General features: G+C 43.1%; 1 protein-coding gene across 12 annotated transcripts in view; it reads left to right on the top strand.

The window, feature by feature from the left end:
* Positions 1-20,160, top strand: part of SLC22A15 (solute carrier family 22 member 15) — a 71,392-nt gene extending 51,232 nt beyond the window's left edge. For 2 of the 12 annotated variants that reach the window (XM_084835411.1, XM_084835408.1), the window contains 4 exons: positions 1,027-1,099; positions 4,564-4,665; positions 7,972-8,160; positions 9,552-20,160. In XM_084835411.1, the coding sequence (XP_084691537.1) occupies positions 1,027-1,099; positions 4,564-4,665; positions 7,972-8,160; positions 9,552-9,635 (448 nt within the window). In that variant the 3' untranslated portion in view covers positions 9,636-20,160. The other 10 variants (XR_014787930.1, XM_084835407.1, XR_014787925.1 and 7 more) reach the window with 10 other exon arrangements.
* Positions 20,161-20,934: the final 774 nt, after the last annotated feature.

The following is a 20,934-nucleotide window of genomic DNA, read 5'->3' as shown; positions in this document are numbered from 1 at the left end:
TATGGCTTCACTGAGTTACGCAAGCCCCTTCGCCACAACAAGGCAGTGATCCATGAAGGGGATCTTTCTGTAAGACACAACAACTTTTCATTTGCTACGGTGGTCCTAAAAAGGGTCTCCCTGTTTCTTCCCAAAGGCTGGCCTCCTGGATTGTGCAAACTATTGGCTTAGCCTTTGACCTGTCAGGCTTGTGGCATCTATCTGGGTGCATTCCATGAGAGGAGTTGCCACATCTGCTGCCTTTGGCAGAGGTGTGCCATTGTTGGGCTTGTGTAAAGCAGTGACGTGGTCAAAAACTTCAACATTTGTAAAACGTTACAAACTGGAGGTCAAGGCACACTCTGACTGTGCTTTTGGGCAAGCCATGCCATTATCAGTCTTGTCGTGAGTCACCTACCCACCACTGGTAAGTGAGCTTATTAATCGCCCATATGTGTGATGCACAGAAACCATGAAGAAGAAATGCAGGTTTCTACCTGTAACTGTAGTTCGTCTTCGTGGTCATCTGTGAATTCACACAGCCTACCCACCATCCCCACTTTGCTGTCAGTGCCGAATTTAATGTTGGTACCAAGGTGTGATTTTTTCCCTCAGATTCGAGGCCACACTAGGTGGTCTCAAGAAACTGAGGGAATAGGCAGGAACCTGCTGGGACATGCGCAGTGTGTGCGTAGGGGGATTCCTGCCAAAACATTCCTCAGCTTTAGAAGTTTTCCCAAATGAGGCTCAGCGCAGGCGCAGAGCCCATATGCGTGAATGCACAGATGACCACAAAGAAGAACTACAGTTGCAAGTAAGCAACCTGCATTTCCGCTATTTCAACCTGTTCCAACAGACAAGAACACAATCACAGCTGAAATGGGATTTTTTTTAGAACATCCCTTCATGATGGAAGGCAATTAAAATGAGGTGTGCATAAACTTTCCTGTATTTAGGTATACATAGAACCTGGAAGCTCTAAGCCCAAATGAGTTAAGGAAAATTTCTTCAGATAAAATTCAACTGCTGTGTTTTATTTTTTCACAGGAATGTTGGAATGGGAACCTGCTCTATGTTCTCCCGAGTTGGCGGGATCATGGCTCCTTTTGTTCCATCTCTGGTTTGTCTCAATTTTTCTTTTCTACCCCACAATACTTCAAGATAAAGTGAATACTGTACATTGTGTCATGGATTAGCATAATACTGTTACTTTATAAAAGAAAAAGTGCTGCTAATGTCTTTTTTAGCACTTTTCTTAGATACAGTTATTTTTCTTAATGGAGTAAAGAGTGTGGGTTGTGGGTGGGATTGGCCAGGTGTGAGAGCTTGCTCTGAAGTTTGCCACAGCAGACTCTGTATACCTGACTTTGTCCAATATAGGCATGCTTCAGGTAGAAGAGGTGGTATGCATACATTGGACTTTTGCCAGCTGATGCAGCTTGGAAGAGGCCTAGGCTCCTCCAGCCCATGATAAGGCTACAGTGAGTATGTTTGAGAATAGGTGTGTGTGAGAGAGCATAAGGAGAGAGAACATATGAGCTGCCTAAGCATGCAGATAAATTGGTCATTCAGTGGACTGACCATCTGGGGCTGGTATGATCGCTTAAAATAAATGTACATATGAAGCTGCCTTGTAATGATTCAGGCCACTGGTTCATGTAGCCAAGTATTCTCTGCCTGGCAGCAGCTCTCCTCAAAGGTCTTTCCTGGCTCTTCCACCTAAGAACTTTCTAACTGGAGATGCTGGGGATCGAACCTGGAGTCTTCTATACGCAAAGCTTGTGTTATCTGACTGAGCTGTGGACGTTCCATAATATGGCTACTGCTTGGGCTCTTCTACTGCCTTCCTTGGACACCTTCCTGCTCACTTCTGTAGAATTATGCAGTTGGAAGAGACCAAAAGGTCATTGTGGTCAACCCTTTACCCTTGTCTTCCCCTACCCGGTCTCCTTCAGATGTTTTGGACTACAATTCCCATCAGCCTCAGCCAGTGCGGCCTGTGTTCAGGGATTATGGTAGCTGTACTCCCATGATATCTGCAAAGCTGCTCTACCCAAAAGGCAGGGCCATCTTTTTACCTGCCACACACAGTCCAGGCCATGGTTTATTACATGCCCACAGAATATGCATGTCCAACAAACAGCATCAGCTGCTTTGAGCAATTAGCCCCTCCTACTAGGATCTGATCTTACTGTCTGCATTCATCATGAGTAAATCCTTGGTGAGCATTTTATCTCAGCTGAGTGAGTTTAAATGTTGCATGGCACCTAGGAGGGAGACGGGGAAGGAACATGGGGGAGAGAAATTGCAACTGTGCTCACAGCAGAAGACAGTGTTCATTGCATACTTCTGCCCGTAGGAGGCAGGACCAGCCAGATGGAAGTGAAATGTCTGCTCAGTTTAGCTCCTGCCTCCTAGCAAGCAGGATCTCTTGGCAGGTTGGCACCAGTCATAGAGGCTTCCTTCACCAATTGCATCCCTTCCTTTTTACCCTTCAACAATCAGGCAGATAGGTACATCAGGCAGTCCAATGCCTCTGTTGAATAGCTGCCCCAGAGTTCCTGCTGTATATTCACAGGATGGTTACAGAGCAAAGGTGGATCATCCCTGAAAGGAACATGAAGTGGCAGAGCCAGCCCTCCCATGAGGTGGGGTGAATCCCCCACTGTGAAGGCCCAGGAAAAAAATGGAAAAATTAGGGGGAAAATTTCCCTCATTTTTTTCCAAGGTCCGTTTTTGTCTTTTTTCAAAAAAATGGAAAAATTGAACAGGTTTGGATTATGAACTGCTTTCTTTTATAATTTAAGACAAGGTGTTTATATATTGTTACCCAGTCTTTACTCCCCGCCAGATGATTTCTAAAAACTACTGATTAAAAAGTCTTTTATACAAATAAAGAATGTCTGGAAATAATGAATGTCTGGAAATAATGAATGCTGAGAATGTCTGGAAATAATGAAGAAATGAGGAAAAAAAATTTTTAATTCTCTCTGTAAGATTCCCAGCATAGTTATTTCTTCCATTCGTTATTAAAATTATTGACCTAATGTATCTTTTACTGATAGACATTTAGGGATGCTCCAAGCCATGCTCAGTTTCCCAACATGTGGGTAGAGTCACCATATCATAATATGGAAGAAAATGTGCATTCTTGATGGTTTGGGTTTTGTTCTACTGAGTCCTATGTTTCTGGGCTTGTTCTGGTTAGATGCTGTAGCAGTCAATTAATGTAGTTCTAAGCTAAACCCTACATGTGAAAAAACACTGTAGGTTATCTCACCACTGCCACCAGATGTGACGGAACAGCATGTGGGTTATCCCACCTATATTTCTTTTTAAAAAATTAACTTTGAGGCCTGGATATATAGAACAAACCTCCACAGTTTTTAATAAAGTTTTCAATTTGACTTAACCACTAGGGAATGCTGCCTCACCTATAAAACCTTTTAATTGGTACCACTAGAATAAACCCCCTCTACCTAAAAGAAACTCAGTAGCCTGGTTCCCATGGCGTAGGCATGGGATTGATGCCACCGCTAGAGACAGCCTTCCAAAATGAACAAAAAAGATGTTTGTTAAAAGAAATTATTTACAAAACTGAATAAAATTTCATTCTTCAAATAATAGGTTGAGATTGCTTAAACCTCCTTAAATTAAATATGGTTTTTTACTATTTCTAAACTGAGACTTTCCCAGCTAAATAAAATCTCAATAGATTTTCGTTCAGATTTCCCTAAGCTCCACCCCACAAGCAGGAATTTCCCTAAACTTCCTTACAAACAGTAACAGATGCTTTACACCAGTCTTCCTCTGCCTCCAGTTCTTCCTGCTTCTTCAGGCTTCTAGGAAGATTCAGATGTTTCAGGGACGACTTGCTGAAGTTTCCTCTGGTCAGAGATAAAATTGTTGTTGTTTATTCATTCAGTCGCTTCCGATTCTTCATGACTTCATGGACCAGCCCACGCCAGAGCTTCCTGTCAGCTGTTGCCACCCCCAGCTCCCCCAGGGTCGAGTCCGTCACCTCCAGAATATCATCCATCCATATTGCCCTTGGTCAGCCCCTCTTCCTTTTGCCTTCCACTTTCCCTAGCATCAGCATCTTCTCCAGGGTATCCTGTCCATTATGTGGCCAAAGTATTTCAGTGTTGCCTTTAATATCATTCCCTCAAGTGAGCAGTCTGGCTTTATTTAAGACCATTCTATCGTTTTTTGGATTGTATCCAAGCACTGCTTTAGCCGCTTTATTATTAATTATGAAGGCTACTCCATTTCTTCTGTGGTTCTCTTGTCCACAGTAATAGATCTGGTGGTCATCTGATGTGAAGTGGCCCATTCCAGTCCATTTCAGTTCACCGACACCCAAAATGTCTATATTTAATCTTGACATCTCCCCAATAACCACATCCAATTTGCCCTGGCTCATAGATCTTACATTCCAGGTTCCTATGGTGTGTTGATCTTTAGAACATCGGATTCGTCATTCACCACCAGCACCATTGGCCACTAGCTGTCCTTTCAGTTTTGAGCTAGCTGCGTCATCACATCTGGAGCTAGTTGAACTTATCCTCTGTTCCTCCCCAGTAGCATTTTGACCATCTTCTGACCTGGGAGTCCCATCTTCTGATGGTATACCAACATATCTCTGGTTGTACTGATCCATTTAGTTTTCACGGCAAGAATACTGAGGTGGGTTGCCGTTTCCTTCCCCAGGGATCGTATTTAGTCTGACCTCTCTGCCATGACCTTCCCATCTTGGGTTCCCTTCACAGTTTAGCTCATGGCGTCATTGAGGTGTTCAAGCTCCAGCACCATGACAAGGTAACGATCTCCTTTGCTGGAGCAGAGATAAAATAGGAACCTAAAATTTGTTATGAATAACTTGGTTTACTCATAAAATTATCATGTTTAGTGCATTACATTTAGAAGTATAGTTTATTCAGACAATAGTTACAGATTTACTGAGTTTATTTTTAAAAGCTTTTAAAATATAATGATAATTTTATGAGCAAACCAAGTTATACATAATACAACTTTAGGATCATAAAGTCTCTATGTTCCTAAGTTGGCCGTTCCCAACCTGGTGCCTTCCAGTTGTTTTGGACTACATTGCCCAGCATGCCTGACCATTGGCCATGCTGCCTAAGGCTGATAGGAGCTGAATTCCAAAATATCTAGAGGGCACCAGGTTGGGGAAGACTGTCCTAAGGAAACAAAGTGCCTTTAGAGCTGTAAAGCGCACTAAAAAAATAAATACTGATTATTTTTCTATTTTTCCCAGAATTTCTGCCCCCCGAAAAAACACAACAACAACAACAAAACCCCAGAATTTTTTTCCCCCATGGCTTCAAAATTTCTGGTGATTTTACATCTCTACCCCGCCTCAGGAGGTAGAGCGGGAGGAGCGGTGGACTGCACTGCTTCCCCCCACCTCTGCCAGAAGAGAACACTGCCTCCTCCGGTGGTTGCTCCTTGTCTGCTGCTCTCCCACTGTAGCATTTGTTGCAGTGAGGCTTGCGGGGCTGTCTGGAGCAGCCATTCACTATGTGATGCTTGCAGTTGCTCTGAAGAGCCCCACTGGTCCCACTCTCCCACTGTGGCAAAGTGAGAGAGCTGCTGGCAGGGCTCTCTGGAGCAGCTGCCTGCCCTCTTTTTCAAAAAATAAGTGAAACAGAGGACGGGCAGCTGCTCTCAACCACCTGCCTCTGGGTCATGATGAGAATCTTCTCAGCATGAGCCAGAGGGCAGGCAGGCTTTCTGGAGAGGCAAACAGAGAACAGGTGGCTCGCAGCACTAGCCAGAAGGCAGGCAGGCTCTCTGGAGAGCCACATTGGCCGAGGAAGTGGCCAGCTCTTCCTTGGCTGGCTCTTCAGACAGACAGGCTGAAATTCTTACTGGCTCTGAGGGGGTCTTTCCTAAGAGCCAGGAATCATGGGACGGTTGTCCCAGGAGATCGCCTCCCATACCTGGCTCTCAGGAAGGACCACCTCGGAGCAAGACATTTTGGCCTGGCTGGCTCTCTGAAGAGCCCCACTGGCTGCTTCCTCTGGCTGCTGTGGCTTTACAGAAACCTGCTGGCCCTCTGACTCATGCAGCAATAAAGAGGCTGGGGTGGGAGGTGCAGCGGGCACAATGCAGCGGGGTAGGGTGGGTCGATAGCAGCGTGTGTGTTCTGCTTCAGGGGGTGGGAGAGCATGCACCAGGGCTGGGAAGTAGAAAGGAAGCTGGTGTTGTGGGAGCTGTGTGTCCTGTAGATTGTTGTTGCCCTTTTCCATTGTTGGCCTTTCCATGAGCTGGAATGATGCAACAACAGCAGGAAGTAGATTTGGGATGGTTTTAAAAAACAACAACTGGGGGGGGGGGTACCATTTGGATTGTTTGATTCAGGCACCAAAACTACTTGGGTCAACTGTTCCCTTTTCTGCATATTTCACACTTATTGCAAGTGCTGCTACAATGGCGGTTTGCTGAAGCTGCACATCCAGCAGCAGCCTGCACAAATCCTGAAGCCAGGAAGGGGCTTTCTGTGTGTGATCAGACTGCACAGGGAACAAGTCTTGAGATTTGGAGGCAGCTCAGCTGAGTGAGCAGAGGTACACCTGCTGTCTGTGTTGACAGAACATGTCCAGGGCCTGCTAAATACAGCAGCAGACTGACTAAGCTAACAAAGAACTGGACCCAGCAAAGAGGGCTCTCTGTGATAAGTTGTTTCATTGAATCACTTGCAGGTGCAGACCTGTGAAGACACACCTGTTTTTTCCAAATGTAGCTACAAGATTCAGTGATTCATTGAGCATGTTCTGTAAGAAGTAGAAGGAACAGATGCATGGCCCCAGGCCTGCAATCTGTCCTTGTGGTTGGAGCACTCCTACTGTAAGCAGTAGGGCAGAAGTGATCATGATGAGCTTCCTTTGGACTTCAGTCTGATGGAAGAACCATGTACCTCCCAGAGGATCCTGACAGGGGTTTCATTGTCTGGTGTACCATCAGAACCTGGAGTTGTGTCAGCTGAAATTAGTGAGGATCTGAGCAAGTGATTGTTGGTGCACACGCTGTGTGGAGCTGGGATGCCGTCGCTCTGAGTCACCCAGAAGTGCATTTAAGATTGCTTAAGTGGGCAGCCATGTGGGACCTCAGTATAAACATGACCGTCTCTTCAGAGTACTTCTTGAAGCCCATTAGATCTAATCTTGTGATAGCATAATCCATGTTATACTGTGGGGTTCCACATGTACTAGAGTGGCACTGTCTCAGACTTCAGACTGGACTTGTAGCACACTTACCCAAAAGGTAGCACACCTTGAGAGTGGAGCAACTCAAACCAGACTTCTTTACTAGTTCTGAGGAGAATGTTAGTCCATGTTGTTCAGTCGTTCAGTCGTGTCCGACTCTTCGTGACCCCATGGACCATAGCACGCCAGGCCTTCCTGTCCTGCGCTCTCTCCCGGAGCGTGCTCAAGTTCATATTCATTGCATCCGTGATGCTATCTAGCCATCTCATCCTCTGCCCCATAGCAAATGCTAGTTTTGTGATGCTGCTTGGGAAGATGAAAGTCAGAAGGGATGCCATAATGCAGTCATAGCATTTGTAGCTCTGTGAGCTGCTCTGTTCTTCCCCATCTTGGCTCGGACAAAAGATAGATGTCTCAGCCTAGCCTTTCCCAATCTCCTCTCCTCTCCCTTCCATATTGTCCCTCTTTCCTGGCAACTTAATTCTGTTTTTGCAAATGTGTGCTTGCAGTACTCATATTTTTTATCTGCTCATGCGTAAGTTTAGAACAATTCACATGTTGAAGATACAGCTTGAGTGGATCAGTGCAAGCATCACATATATTTTTATACTATTTTGTGTGGCGGTTTCATGACATCCCCAGTCTGTAACTGAGCCAATATGTGTTTTGTCAGTGTAGAACATCTGGAAAAGAGTTGCATGTGCAAAAACATTGCAACCAAGGTTGAAGATTTGTTTGCTACATCTGTTCTTAATTTTTACAGAAATCTTTGCAATGGTATTTACCATATATTGTGTTTGGAGTGGCAAGTTTGTTATCTGGCATTCTGAGTCTATTATTGCCAGAAACCTTGAACAGCCCATTGCTGGAGACAATATCTGACCTGCAGGTTTGCTCGTATCGGAGGTTGGGGGATGAAGCCATGGCACTGCAGACATTAGAAGGCTCACAGGTATGTGCATTTTCTAACCCCCTCTTGTGATAACACCTATGAGTTGAATAGGAAGTCCTGTCTCCAGTAGGGTTGTATGGTGCCAGCATCTGATGATGGCCCCCAAGGAGATTTAAAGATCTTGTCATGGTTTTGCAAGTACTCTGAGGAAGTGTTTGTCAAAATGATGCCTAGGCAAAGTTATCTCCTAAATCTTTAGGTAGTCTGACCTTAACACACACACCTCAGCTTTCCCAGTCAGTGGCAGGAAAACCTCCTTGACATCCAGCAACTCCCTCCCATCAATCCTATTGATAGATAGGATTCATAGGCTATTCATCAAGCCTGTCTGATGAAATTTCAGTGCAGTAGGAGTTATTGGCTCCTAGATCAACATGACTACCTCCCGAGCAGATTGGCAGGGTTTCTCTCAGGCTTTCAGCTTTACACGGGGGCATGCTTCCTTTTTTCTTTAGAAACATGCTCCCTTCACTTTTGTGCCCCCCCCCCCGAAAAATAATCTTGGGTTGAGGGAAAATACCAGGGGACCCTCAGCAACAGAAGATGCAATCTGCTAAAGGCAGCCACCGTCACGTAGAAACACTGTTGCATCAGGCTGGCTGCTCTTTTGTGTCTCAGTGAAGCCTCCCAGTCTGATTCTGGACAGGCCCCCTTCCAATAGCAGACATTGCATACACTGCCCCTCCCCTTCTGCCTTCCCACCAACCAGGAACAAGGAGAGTGAGCCCAGTTTCCCATGTCACTGATGGTGAGCGGCAGCAGGGTTAGCTGCCACCTCATTGGAGATAATAGCCATAGAGATGTTGGTAGGGAGAGGGAAGCCACTGGCACTGAATAGGTTGAGTGCCTACCTTCCTAGGCTGAAGTGTATATAGTGATTACGAAGAGGGCAGAAAAGAGGCTGCGGGTGGGAATGGGGGCAGGAATTGACTAATGTGAAATCCAGACACTTGCCTGCTCTGTTTTATGAACTGTAAAGGGCAGTGGCTTCTTATCCTTGAACTTACAGGGTCGTGTCAGGAGGGTTAACTCCAAACATGCTGCAAATGTATGTCCCAAATACAATCACATCACAAATGTAAGCTTACTGTAGCTTGGCCAGATTGTTTTATTTCTCATAATAGTAGTGACATTTTTGCAGCTCTTTACAGAATTTTAAAAGCAGTCCACATACATTATTTCAGGAATCCTTACTACAGCCTTGTAATCTAGATCTTGTTATTATTGCCATATTGCTGGTGGAGGGCTAAGGCTGGAAGATGCCTGCCAAAGGCCACCTTTGTCTTCTACTTGGTGAAAAGTTCTGTAATGCTGAGATAAATTATTGTAAAAATTGTATCCAAAACTTGCTGAGGGATATCTCTCTCATCAGAATCTCATTTTTCTTTTAGTCTGACCAAGATAGTTCAGCTGAGAGTGGAAGTGATGATGAAGAATTCTATGATGCTGATGAAGAGACTCAAATGATCAAATGATGGATGAAACACTTCAGTTAAATATAACGTCCTCTTTGAATTATCCAGTCAACTTTAAACTGTTCAATTTTTTTTTTAAAGCCAGGAACAACCAATGGACTGTAGAAACACACTAATATGCCTGCTTTTTTAGAAAAGTAGGACATGATTCAGAACTGTTGCAGTGGGATGGCATTTGTGACTGCTCTGGCAGATGAAGACTGTTCCTGATTCTGGGGAAAATAAGGAACTTGCAAGCCACAGTTTTTCCTTCAAATGTGGTTTTTATTGGTAAATTTGGAGTGGCCTATTGGTTCAACTTAGATTTTATTTTATCCTGGCGGAGCTTGTGGATAGGCATTATTAACAATTTGATAGGAACAAATGTTGTGAAATACTGCAAGGTGTGACATTTGTGCTGTGAATGCAGTTCCTGCTGGTTCTGCGTTGTGTGGAATTTTAATCTTGGGGTTGTGCAGAACCAGTGGAGAAAGCATGATTCTATAGGATGCAGTAACACTGCAGAGAGTAGAGACCCATAAGACAGACCGATTGACTTAAAAGACAGCTGAATCATAAGAGTAGTGGATTCATAAGTCCATTTTTAAAAATTCATTTTAATTCTTACCAGAAGTACTACCTTAAAACAAGAGCCATGATTTCTATTAACCTACTCTGTTCCCACTGTTGGATAGTACTACTCTGTATTTTCTGTGTCATATTATCACACATACCTTGGGTAGTAGCTTCATCAAGATGGGATAACCTGTTCTGCTTTGGGTTACCTTTGCCTTACAAAAAAGGTAGATGCAGTAGTGTCTTACTGGTTAATTTGCATGGAAGTATAACAAATGTTGTTAAGTTGGGTTCAAGCTACCTGTGTTCACTTGCTACTTTGCTGTTGAAGGACTGTCAGTCTCATGTTTACACAAAATGTTTTGTTTTTCCAAAACTGTATGGCTGCAAGTAGCATCAGGTATGTCTTCTTCCCCTTTAGAATGGAGGATTTTTAGTAGCACAGTAATCCGTGTGGTACAGTCCCCTGTATGCTACTTAAATGTGCACACTCCAACACACTCACTTTGTATTATAAGTTGGAGAGAGAAGGGAGTTGAGACCAGAGATGGGAGCTCCTGAAAACTTTTTCAGCTCCACAAGCACATCTGTGATGGCAGTGCATGGAACAGTGGTGATGCACAGTCTGTCAATTAATAGGCCTCCTACTGTTCTCAAGGTGGTGATGTTTAACGGGTTCTTTTACCAGGGTCAAGATTACATCTAGTTATATACCATACACACCTGGGTGTAGTTGTTGCCTGTCAAATTATTGAAGTCTTCTGTTATAACTTCTGTTTTTAAATTAAGCTCTACATTTAATGGATACAAAATCTGTGTAACAGCTAGCTATCCTGCTGGGAAATATCATCTGGCTTATTGATGTGCCTCGTATCCTACCTTGAGGCAGGTGGTTGGTAGACATGGTCTAGGAAGTCTCTTCTGACTGCCAATAGCTGGTCCATGACTTGTACAAGACTATTAAAGCTAAAACAGAAGTAGGATCCATGGATGCTATGTGTACTGCCAAGTTTCTACAAGGCTAAATAATGTCTGGGTTAAAGTGGAGCTTTATTGCTAGAGTCTATATACCAATCTTCCCAGAACCTTTTTTTTTTTTTTTTTAATCTAGACTGAGGACTTTTTTTTCTACTATGTTTTGTGTCTGAAGGTGTTCCTAGACAGGGACTTTCCAGATGATAGGTTGTTTCATCTATTAACTTAAGTTGTTGCAGGGGATCCATACATGTTTCCCCCAGCTCCCATTTTGGTTACAGGAAAATGACATTTTCCTGACTGATGCGGAAAAAACCCCAGTATTTACTCTTGCTAAGACATGCAGTTATGAGGGGTGGGCTGAGGTTACACGAATTTCATGGGCAGAAAATTTGCCTGGTTTGCAAATATACTAGGAAGAGAATCCCACTGAAATCAGTGGGACATATCTGAGTAAACATGTATAGGATTGTGCTGTAAGGCTATTTCTTTGAAACTAAAGTGAAGGAAAAATACTAGTCCAGATGCTAATGGGGTTTTCTGCTTGGGGTTCTCACACAAGTAATCTTGTGAACTTCCCACACCTGGTAGAATAAACTGGAAGAAGCCCTTGGGACCCTAAAACATGTTAAAATGCATAAAACCTTTTAAAATTGGTAAATCATGATTACTGGAGTAGCCCTCCTTGCTTCATTTATTACTTGAAGAAACTGTCTGTGTTGCTACAGAATACTTGTTTAAATAATTGCTTCATAGACATCACTGTTTCTGACAGCAGATACACTAAATGTGGGTGGGATCAGTTGTGAGTTGGCATATTAAAAGTGGAATGCCCTGCCTGGAAGACCAGGATGAAATGTCTCAGTAAAAGGGGAGAGGCAAGCCTCTGTGTATAGATTTTGGTTGCACTAAGGGAGAAGCCCAGAAAACTAAGATATTTCTAGTAGGAGCAAATTTCTGCAGAATACAGGTATGTGCTCAACTGCCTTTCTGGGGAAGAGCACTTCCTCTTTGTGAAAGCCATCATTTCAGAGTAATGAAGTAAAAGGACTTCTTAGGAGCTCCTTCTCTTTCATCTCCTTGCCTCTACTCCAGGATAGACTATGCCCTAAGCCTATTTACCTGTGCCTTTTCCTAATCTAACAATTTTTAGATAACTATTCCAACTCGTCAGATGTAATGTAAGAAAATGAACTTTGATTTTACTCTTGATTGTAATAGTTTCTGTTGCTTCAAGAATGAAACTGTAATTAAGGTGTTGAACAGTGTTTAGGATTTCATAAGCTCTAATATAGGTAAAGTGTTGCCAGTGTGTGCATTTTTATATATATGAAAATTGCATTGGTTGGGATGGGCACACAAAACTGATATAGAGACCCACCAAATGGTGTTTGTTGTAAAGAAGTTCTGATGACAGCTGTCCCACTATCTAGTATTGTGCTTATGAAGGTGTCCTCATCAGGGCACCTTTAGGAGAAATGGGATAATTGATTTTTCTCATAATCACTTTATTGTCTCTGAAATTACTTGTTACGTTAGAGACAGTACATAGCCAAAGAGATGAGTGCAAAGATTTAGAAGATGATGTACCATTTTTCATAAATAATGAAAAATTAATGTACATACAGCTTAAATAGTAGTGAAATCTGGAGCCAGATAGCTGGCCTTTGAATTGCAAGTTGCAGGTGAAGATTAAATGGGTTAGAACCAATGCCTGGAATGTGTGCTTTAATCTGATAAATGTGTATTTAGTTGTGTATGTCTGGTACAAGCTAAACGGCAAGTTCATTTAGGAACTTCTGGCTGCTTCAAATGAACATATATATAAATTTGATTTTGGTTTTGGCCCCACGATTGGGGGATCATTACTATGTTCCCCACTTCACAGATTTAAAATCTTTTGCTGGTGTGTGATAGTGTTTGCCTAGCTAAGTGGTCACAGGTACAGATTACTGGCTGTTACTGTACTTTAGCTGAGCTTAAATGGCCGTCATGGTATAAGTTTGAAACCACCCTCAGAAGCTCTTAAAGAGAGTTCCTAATCAGAGTATTCCAAGGGCACAAAATTAAGGGCTTTGAATAGGGAGCTGAAAGAATGAGGGTGCACACCTAGCCACTATAGTCCTTACGTCCTCCTGACTGCACCTTCCACTGCATCCAGTCAGTCTCTCTCTGGGTCTTCCTTCCCTCAGCCTCCTCACATTTGTGTAATATAAAGGGAGTGCAGGCATTTATGTGTCCAGGTTGCAGAATATGGCCTCTAAATCCAGCAGCTTGTGCAGAACCTTGAGTATCCCAGGCTTTATTGTTCTTAAATGTATACCTTTCATTCTTGCGGATAAAATTCTAAAGGTTTGCTGAGTGTTCTTAAAACACTCAGAGTGTGCTTAAAAGCCATACAGCAGAAGTGGGGAACCTTGTCTTTCTGTTAAGGGCTGCATTCCATAGGGGATAGTCTGTTGACCACATGTCAGCAGTTGGTGGGGCTGAAGCCAGTGCTGTGCACAGCAAGAACCAAAACTGAGCAGGGCCAACCCTTTCTCTCTGCCACCCTTCCTTCTCTCTCTCACCATCCCCTTCCTTCCTTTTTTTCCTGAATGGGAATTCATTTTTCTAGGGATGAAACTACATCACTTATTCATCAGTTCTGCCATCTTGCCTTTGCAGAACTATTTCCTTTCAATGCCGCTTTTCATTAGCCCATCTATTCTTCCTTAGCTTGTGGCAAAGTTGGACATAAAACTTGAAATTCTTCTCTGTCTCTGTATGTATAACTATATAATCTTCCAGTTTGGCATTTTGAATCACAGAAGTCCAGTATTTCTGAGTGCAGGATTCCCTCCTCCAAATAATATCAAATGAATAGAGATCAGCAAGTGATGATGTCCCATGGCTTGCATTGAATTGGCTCAGAGCCATTTCACGATCCTCAAATTAAAAAAAAAGAAACCAGTTCTTCTCTGCAGACACCTTAAGCTGAGAGTGCTTTTGTCAATTTATTAATGCAGGATTCAGGGAACATACATGGGAATATACACTTCTAACACACATGTGAAAGGGCCTCTTGCTATCAAATGTACTCATGAGCACCATCCTGTTCTATAATGGGAAGCTTTCACTTCTTTCTATGTGCTGGATTTACATGCTGGTTTTAAGGTGTTTGTGCCAGAGATGATTGTGCTGTTGGGTCAGATATGCTTTGTTCTGTTCCTCTCCCTCATCCCTACATTGGCCTGATTAAATCTGTTGTTAGTTTGGATCTAAGTGTATAATTGTTGACACTAGTAGGCAACTGAAAGTGGTTTGAGAGAGGCTTTGTTTCCTGTGGGCTGTAGACACTCTGTGTTCCACTATTCACTTCTGTTAGACCATTTTTTGACATACCCTGAAAAATTTGTTTCCTAGAGGTGGAAGTGGTGTGAAGGTAGCAGCAATCTTGCTTTCAAACCAGCTTCTGCTCTGTGAAAAATAGTATCTCTCCAACATGAAAAGACTTATACGCATCTTCTGGCTTCACTTCTAGAGAAGAACATTATACAGTAGAATCAAAACAGAAATCTACCTAGGGGAAACACTGACCCTACTGGGAACTTTACTGAACACTGTATGTTGATCATCTTACACATCTAAGTAAACATGTTTAGGATCATTTTACTTGTGTAGGACCTAGCTTCCAAATAAATGTGCTTAGGTTTGCAGCCTGAGCATTTCAGGCATTTGCCTGCATTGGGTAAGATATTGCCAATTTAAGAGCTGTAAACTGCCTTTGATTTGCACACTTCGTGTAATGTGTGTTGGATTTGCTCTGTGCCTTTTCCTATCTTCCCATATCCAAAACCTCTCAATAAAAACAAGGTCATCTGCAACATTGCCTACCCGGTTTTATGCTATCTATCCATCTGCCTGCTGCCATAACAAGGAGTGATTTCTTTGAGAGGAGATATTTATTCCCATCCCTGCAAGGAATGACAAGCTTGAAAGCAGTTCTGTTTGAAGTGGCATCATCCCAGAGGGCTGGGGAAGCTAGAACTGTCCGTGTAAATCAATATCTTTCCCCAGATATGTTGTAAATTGCTGCTAGCAAGATCCTGAATTAGCTAGGCGGGTGGTGGGGGAATGAAGGACTAAAACTGCTTTTGAAAGTAGAGCTAGGAATTGGTTGGTGTGCACCAGTTTTTAAATACTTTAGGGAAATGATGAAGATAACTGTGCACAATTAATAACACCCTAAAATATAATCATAAGTGTTTTCATATGGCTATTTTAATTCATCAAGTAGACACAGCTTCTACCAGAAACTCTTGCAGCATCAGTTCCTACTTTGCTTCCCAGTCTCTTCATTGGTCTGCTTATTGGCATTCTTTCCAGTATGCAAACAAGTATGTTAATACCTACTGTAAAATACCAAATTAGTATGCTACATTAGTTCATTATCCTGACTTTCCTCAAGCAATCCATAGAACTGTCATTTCAAGGTGCTGAACATTCTGTTAGGATATGCCAAGCCTCCCTTTCAGAATCAAAGTTCCTAGGGTTCTGTGACAAGGAAATTATTACCTGTAATGTAGATGTTACAGCCCTGTCAGATGTCTTCGCTTCATTGTGTCCAGTTATTTTTAATGTATTTTGTACAGCAAAGATGTACTGCTTAATACAAAAGCATAACGCATCAGTACACTTTAATGCAGAACATGTATAACTCAAGATTCCACCATTTCCCCTCCGAGATACATACATACGTATGTATGTATGTATGGCCCTGTCTCCAAGATAATGGAAGGAGAAGGGAGAAATGGCTCACTCGCATTTTTGTAGAAGCTGCTTTTGGTCCCGCAGAGCTCTGGAGAGGCGGGGTTGGAATGAATGTCATCTGAGTGGCAGGGGCTGCTCAACCAATAAGAGAGGCTCCCCCACCCCAGCTCCTTAAGGAAGGTGCAAAGTAGTTACTTCCCTTTGTGCGCATTTGTAAGACATGCCTCCCAATGAGCCCCAAGCCTCATTGAACACAATGGGTGTTACTTCTGAGTAGACACACATATGCTTGTGCTGGGAAAGGGGCAGGGGAGAACACAGGGATGGGAAACCAGCCCCCTTTCTAACCAAACTGATACTGCACAGGATATCTATAATGAAGCTGTGAAGAAGTTACTTCCTAAGGCAAACTGAATAACAGAGAATCAGAGCCTCAAAATCGCGCTTCAGAACATTTAGGGAATGTGCTTTAAACTGTGCCATTTCAATTGAGGGGGATCTCTGTAAATTCTGGTGTGGGTAATCAGGGGACAAGCCTCATTGAACACAATGGGAGTTACTTCTGAGTAATTGGTTTGTGCAGGGATGGGGAACACAGGAAACACCCCTTGACTGAGGTCATGGTGAAAGGCACACCCCTGGGCAAGGCTAGCATACCCGAGCTAGATGCGGGGGCTGGGACACACAGCAGCTATACCAGGGAGAACTCGACTTGAGGAAAAGAATCAGACTATAGGCAGTCTCAGGAAATACGGTTTTTCCATGATAACCTCCCTCCAGGGTAGCTGCTGGATGGCCACAATGTCATGTATCCCTAACGACCTCAACACACAGCCAGCTCAGAGTGAATCGCTGGTGGAGACATCCCTGCTGTCATACAGCTATTTTATGTGAAATGCCCCCAGAAATTCATAGGGACACAAGAAAGTTCATAATATACCTTTTGCCTCTCTCCCCCACCTCTTACTGACATCTCTGTTGCAAGGTGGAATATTCTATACTTTCCACTATTTGAGAGTAACGTGAAATTGCTACGTGGGACCGTTTGTAATGTTCTGTCTGCAGAATCTGAATAAGGATATTTGCATAGTAGTGTTACACTATTTAATTTTACTGTAACATGGAAGGGGTGGAAAGTGCTTTTCTTCAGAGTGTTGTATGCCTTTAGCTGAGAAGCTGTAGAAGGGCAATGTTACTACAGCAAATGTATAAAGCAAAACTAAATTAAAAAACTGGTGTGAACAGTGGTCAATTTGTTTTATCAAGCTGGGAATTGATATCTGAGTTACATATAGGAAGTCCCTGGTTCAAATCTCACCTCTGCCATGAGGGTGTAAGAACTGGAGGGTGTTCCACTCTGATTAAAAGGAGAAATTCAGTTTATCTGAAGGACGTAACCATGGCTGTTGAAAGCCATATGAGAATATCTTGAGATGCATCTGTACTTGTATCTCCAGGGCAGCTGCTGTGGTGGGCTTGACACAGGAGAGCAGGACACAAGCAAGGCTCTGATCCCCACGTTATATGCCAAGTAAAGAGCCAATGTAAGACGGCAAAATGGCAGTTTTGCAGATAATTTTTCCAAGAACCGCAACATTGCTGGGCAGGATCGTATGATTATTTCAATTTAAAACTAGAGTAAATGAGTTCAATAATAGAGTGTAAGGGCTGGCTTCAGGCACCTGTGTTACATCCCATATTGTGGTAGAGCAGGGGTGGGCAACCTAGGCCTAACTTCATATGACCTTCAGCCTAATTTTAAAAAGCTGTCTGCATGCATGGGAAGGAACAGTGAGAGACAGGAAAGGGGGTGCAGAAAGAGAGATGGGGTGACCCACCCACTTTTTGTTCTGGCACTGTGCACTGCTGGCTTTGGCCCTGCACACTGCCAACATGAAGCCCTCAGCGGATTACTCCTGTGGTAGAGGGGCAAACCAGCTGCATTTTAAATGCAGTCCTGTAAGAGTGGCTGCCACACACTTATGACAGAACTACTAATTTCAGAGTGAACGTGGAGTTCCCGTGGGTGGGGCATTTGCAGTAGAGAACTGATGCTTGCTCAATTCTCTAAGAGCTAACCAACAGCTCCCTGGCAGTGAAGAGAAATGGCTGGTGAAGGGGCATTTACAAGGGGCAATTTTGTGGGGTGGGAATGGTTAGCACGCATACCTATTCATATTTGGGAAATACATGTTTGCTGGTTAAATGTGTAATTCCACCATTAGTGCAATTGCTATATATGCTCTCAATTATTATTTGTCAGCATTAATGAAAGTCCTGTTGAGACAATAGGTATATTATATATGTCAGGGGCATTGTTAGGAGAGGGCCCATCTGAGCACAGGCCCCAGATCTTTGGAGCTGTCCTAATGCCATTTTTAAAAACATTTTCCCATTGACTTGCATTGGAAAACAAAAATGGCCATAACCTTTTTAGTTTGTAGGATAAATACATGCAATTTAGAGGCTTGGTAGCCTCCATGGAGCTGATTGAATAAGCCAAATTTCAGGCAGTTAGGTCCAGTGGCTTTTGTGCTAGACACAGGTAAAATTTGCTATTTTCAAGAAAATCTGTCAAAGCAAAGAGCTATAATTTGTTTGTGCTCCCATATACCTGCATGGAATTTGGGGACCTGGAAGCCCCCCTAGGGCTCACTGAGCCTGCCAAATTTCAGACAGGTAGGCCTAGTGACTTTTGTGCTAGCCACAGGTAAAATTTGCTTTTTTCAAGAAAATGTGTCAAAGCAAAGAGCTATAATTTCTTTGTTCTTCCACATTAGTGTACGGAATTTGGAAATCTGGCAGCCCCCATGGAGCTGATGGAACCTGCCAAATTTCAGGCAGTTATGCCCAGTGACTTTTGTGCTAGTCACAGGTAAAGTGCTTTTTTCAAGAAAATGTGTCAAAGCAAAGAGCTTTATATATATATATAAATTGTCCTTCCACATAAATGCATGGAATTTGGGGGCCTGGCAGCCCTTATAGAGATGACTGAGCCTGCCAAAGTTCAGACAGGTGTAGTGGCTTTTGTACTAGCCACAGGTAAAATTTGCTTTTTCCAAGAAAATCAGTCAAAGTAAAGATATGTAATTTTTTTGTGCTTCTACATAAATTCATGGAATTTGGGAACCTAGCAGGCGCTATAGAGCTGACTGAACCTACCAAATTTCAGACAGGTCCAGTGGCTTTTGCGCTAGCCATGCATAAAGTTTCCTTTTCTCAAGGTCTAAAACAAAAAGTAAAAACTGTCAAATCACCCAGGGGATTAGAGATCCTAATCAGAAGGTGTTTAGAAGGTGATCATCAGGAGGTTACTATCCCTAATCTCTGGTGTAGGATTTTTTTGAGGTGCAAAAAACCTCTCCCCCCTACTTTTCTGCTCTTACATGCCCACTGTTGGGAGCTTGCCTGCAATGAAATTTGGAAGAGGGAGAAGGAAGGGAAGAAAGAGCTCCATGTGAAATACTGGTATTTCACACAGCATCTGATTTTACAGCCCCGAAGTGCAACCTTTCGCTTCTGCAGAAGTTTAGTAGCTTCAATACAGCAAAGGATCCAATCAGCCTCCACAAACATCTTTCTCCCTCTCCACTTTAATTTCTCCTAAATAGCTGTAGGACTCAAATAATCCCAAAGGGAGGGTTAGGACTATGTGGCGTCATGATTGAGAAACTGCTGGGGCTTTTAAAAAGGAGATCGTTACCTTGTCATGGTGCTGGAGCTTAAGCACCTCAATGACATCATGAGCTAAACCGTGAAGGGACACCCAAGATCGGAAGGTCATGGCAGAGAGGTCAGTCTAAATACAATCCCTGGGGAAGGAAACGGCAACGCACCCCAGTATTCTTGCCGTGAAAACTAAATGGATCAGTACAACCAGAGATATGTCGGTATACCATCGGAAGATGGGACTCCCAGGTCAGAAGATGGTCAAAATGCTACTGGGGAGGAACAGAGGATAAGTTCAACTAGCCCCAGATGTGATGATGCAGCTAGCTCAAAGCCGAAAGGATGGCTAGCAGCCGATGGTGCTGGTGGTGAACGACGACGATTTGTTCTAAAGATCAACACACCATAGGAACCTGGAATGTAAGATCTATGAGCCAGGGCAAATTGGATGTGGTTACTGGGGAGATGTCAAGATTAAATGTAGACATTTTGGGTGTCAGTGAACTGAAATGGACTGGAATGGGCCACTTCGCATCAAATGACCACCAGATCTACTACTGTGGACAAGAGGACCACAGAAGAAATGGAGTAGCCTTCATAATTAATAATAAAGTGGCTAAAGCAGTGCTTGGATACAATTCAAAAAATGACAGAATGATCTCAATTCGAATTCAGGGTAAGCCATTTAACATCACAGTGATCCAAATATACGCCCCAACCATAGATGGTGAAGAAGCAGAAGTAGATCAGTTCTATGAGGATCTGCAGCACCTACTGGATAGTACGCCAAAAAATATGTTATTTTCATTACAGGAGACTGGAATGCTAAGGTGGGTAGTCAAACGACACCTGGAATTACAGGCAAGCATGGTCTGGGAGAACAAAATGAAGCAGGACATAGGCTGATAGAATTTTGCCAAGACAACTCATTGTGCATAACAAACACTCTCTTCCAACAACCTAAGAGACGACTTTATATATGGACTTCACCAGACGGTCGACACCAAAATCAGATTGACTACATCCTTTGTAGCCAAAGGTGGCGGACTTCTATGCAGTTGGTAAAAACAAGACCTGGAGCTGATTGTAGTTCAGATCATGAACTTCTTATTGCACAATTTAGAATCAGACTAAAGAGAATAGGGAAGACCCACAGATCAGTTAGATCAGCTCACTAATATTCCTAATGAATATGCAGTGGAGGTGAAGAATAGATTTAAGGGACTAGATTTAGTAGATAGGGTCCAGGAAGAACTATGGACAGAAGTTCGCAACATTGTTCAGGAGGCGGCAACAAAAAATGTCCCCCCCCAAAAAAAAACCCAAGAAGGTAAGATGGCTGTCTGCT

The sequence above is a fragment of the Heloderma suspectum genome, chromosome 2, assembly GCF_057233095.1.
Source record: "Heloderma suspectum isolate Gila_16-S chromosome 2, 16-S_ref, whole genome shotgun sequence".
NCBI classification, from domain to species: domain Eukaryota; kingdom Metazoa; phylum Chordata; class Lepidosauria; order Squamata; family Helodermatidae; genus Heloderma; species Heloderma suspectum.
Note: the sequence above shows the minus strand (reverse complement) of the source record. Positions and strands in the feature narration are given on the sequence as shown.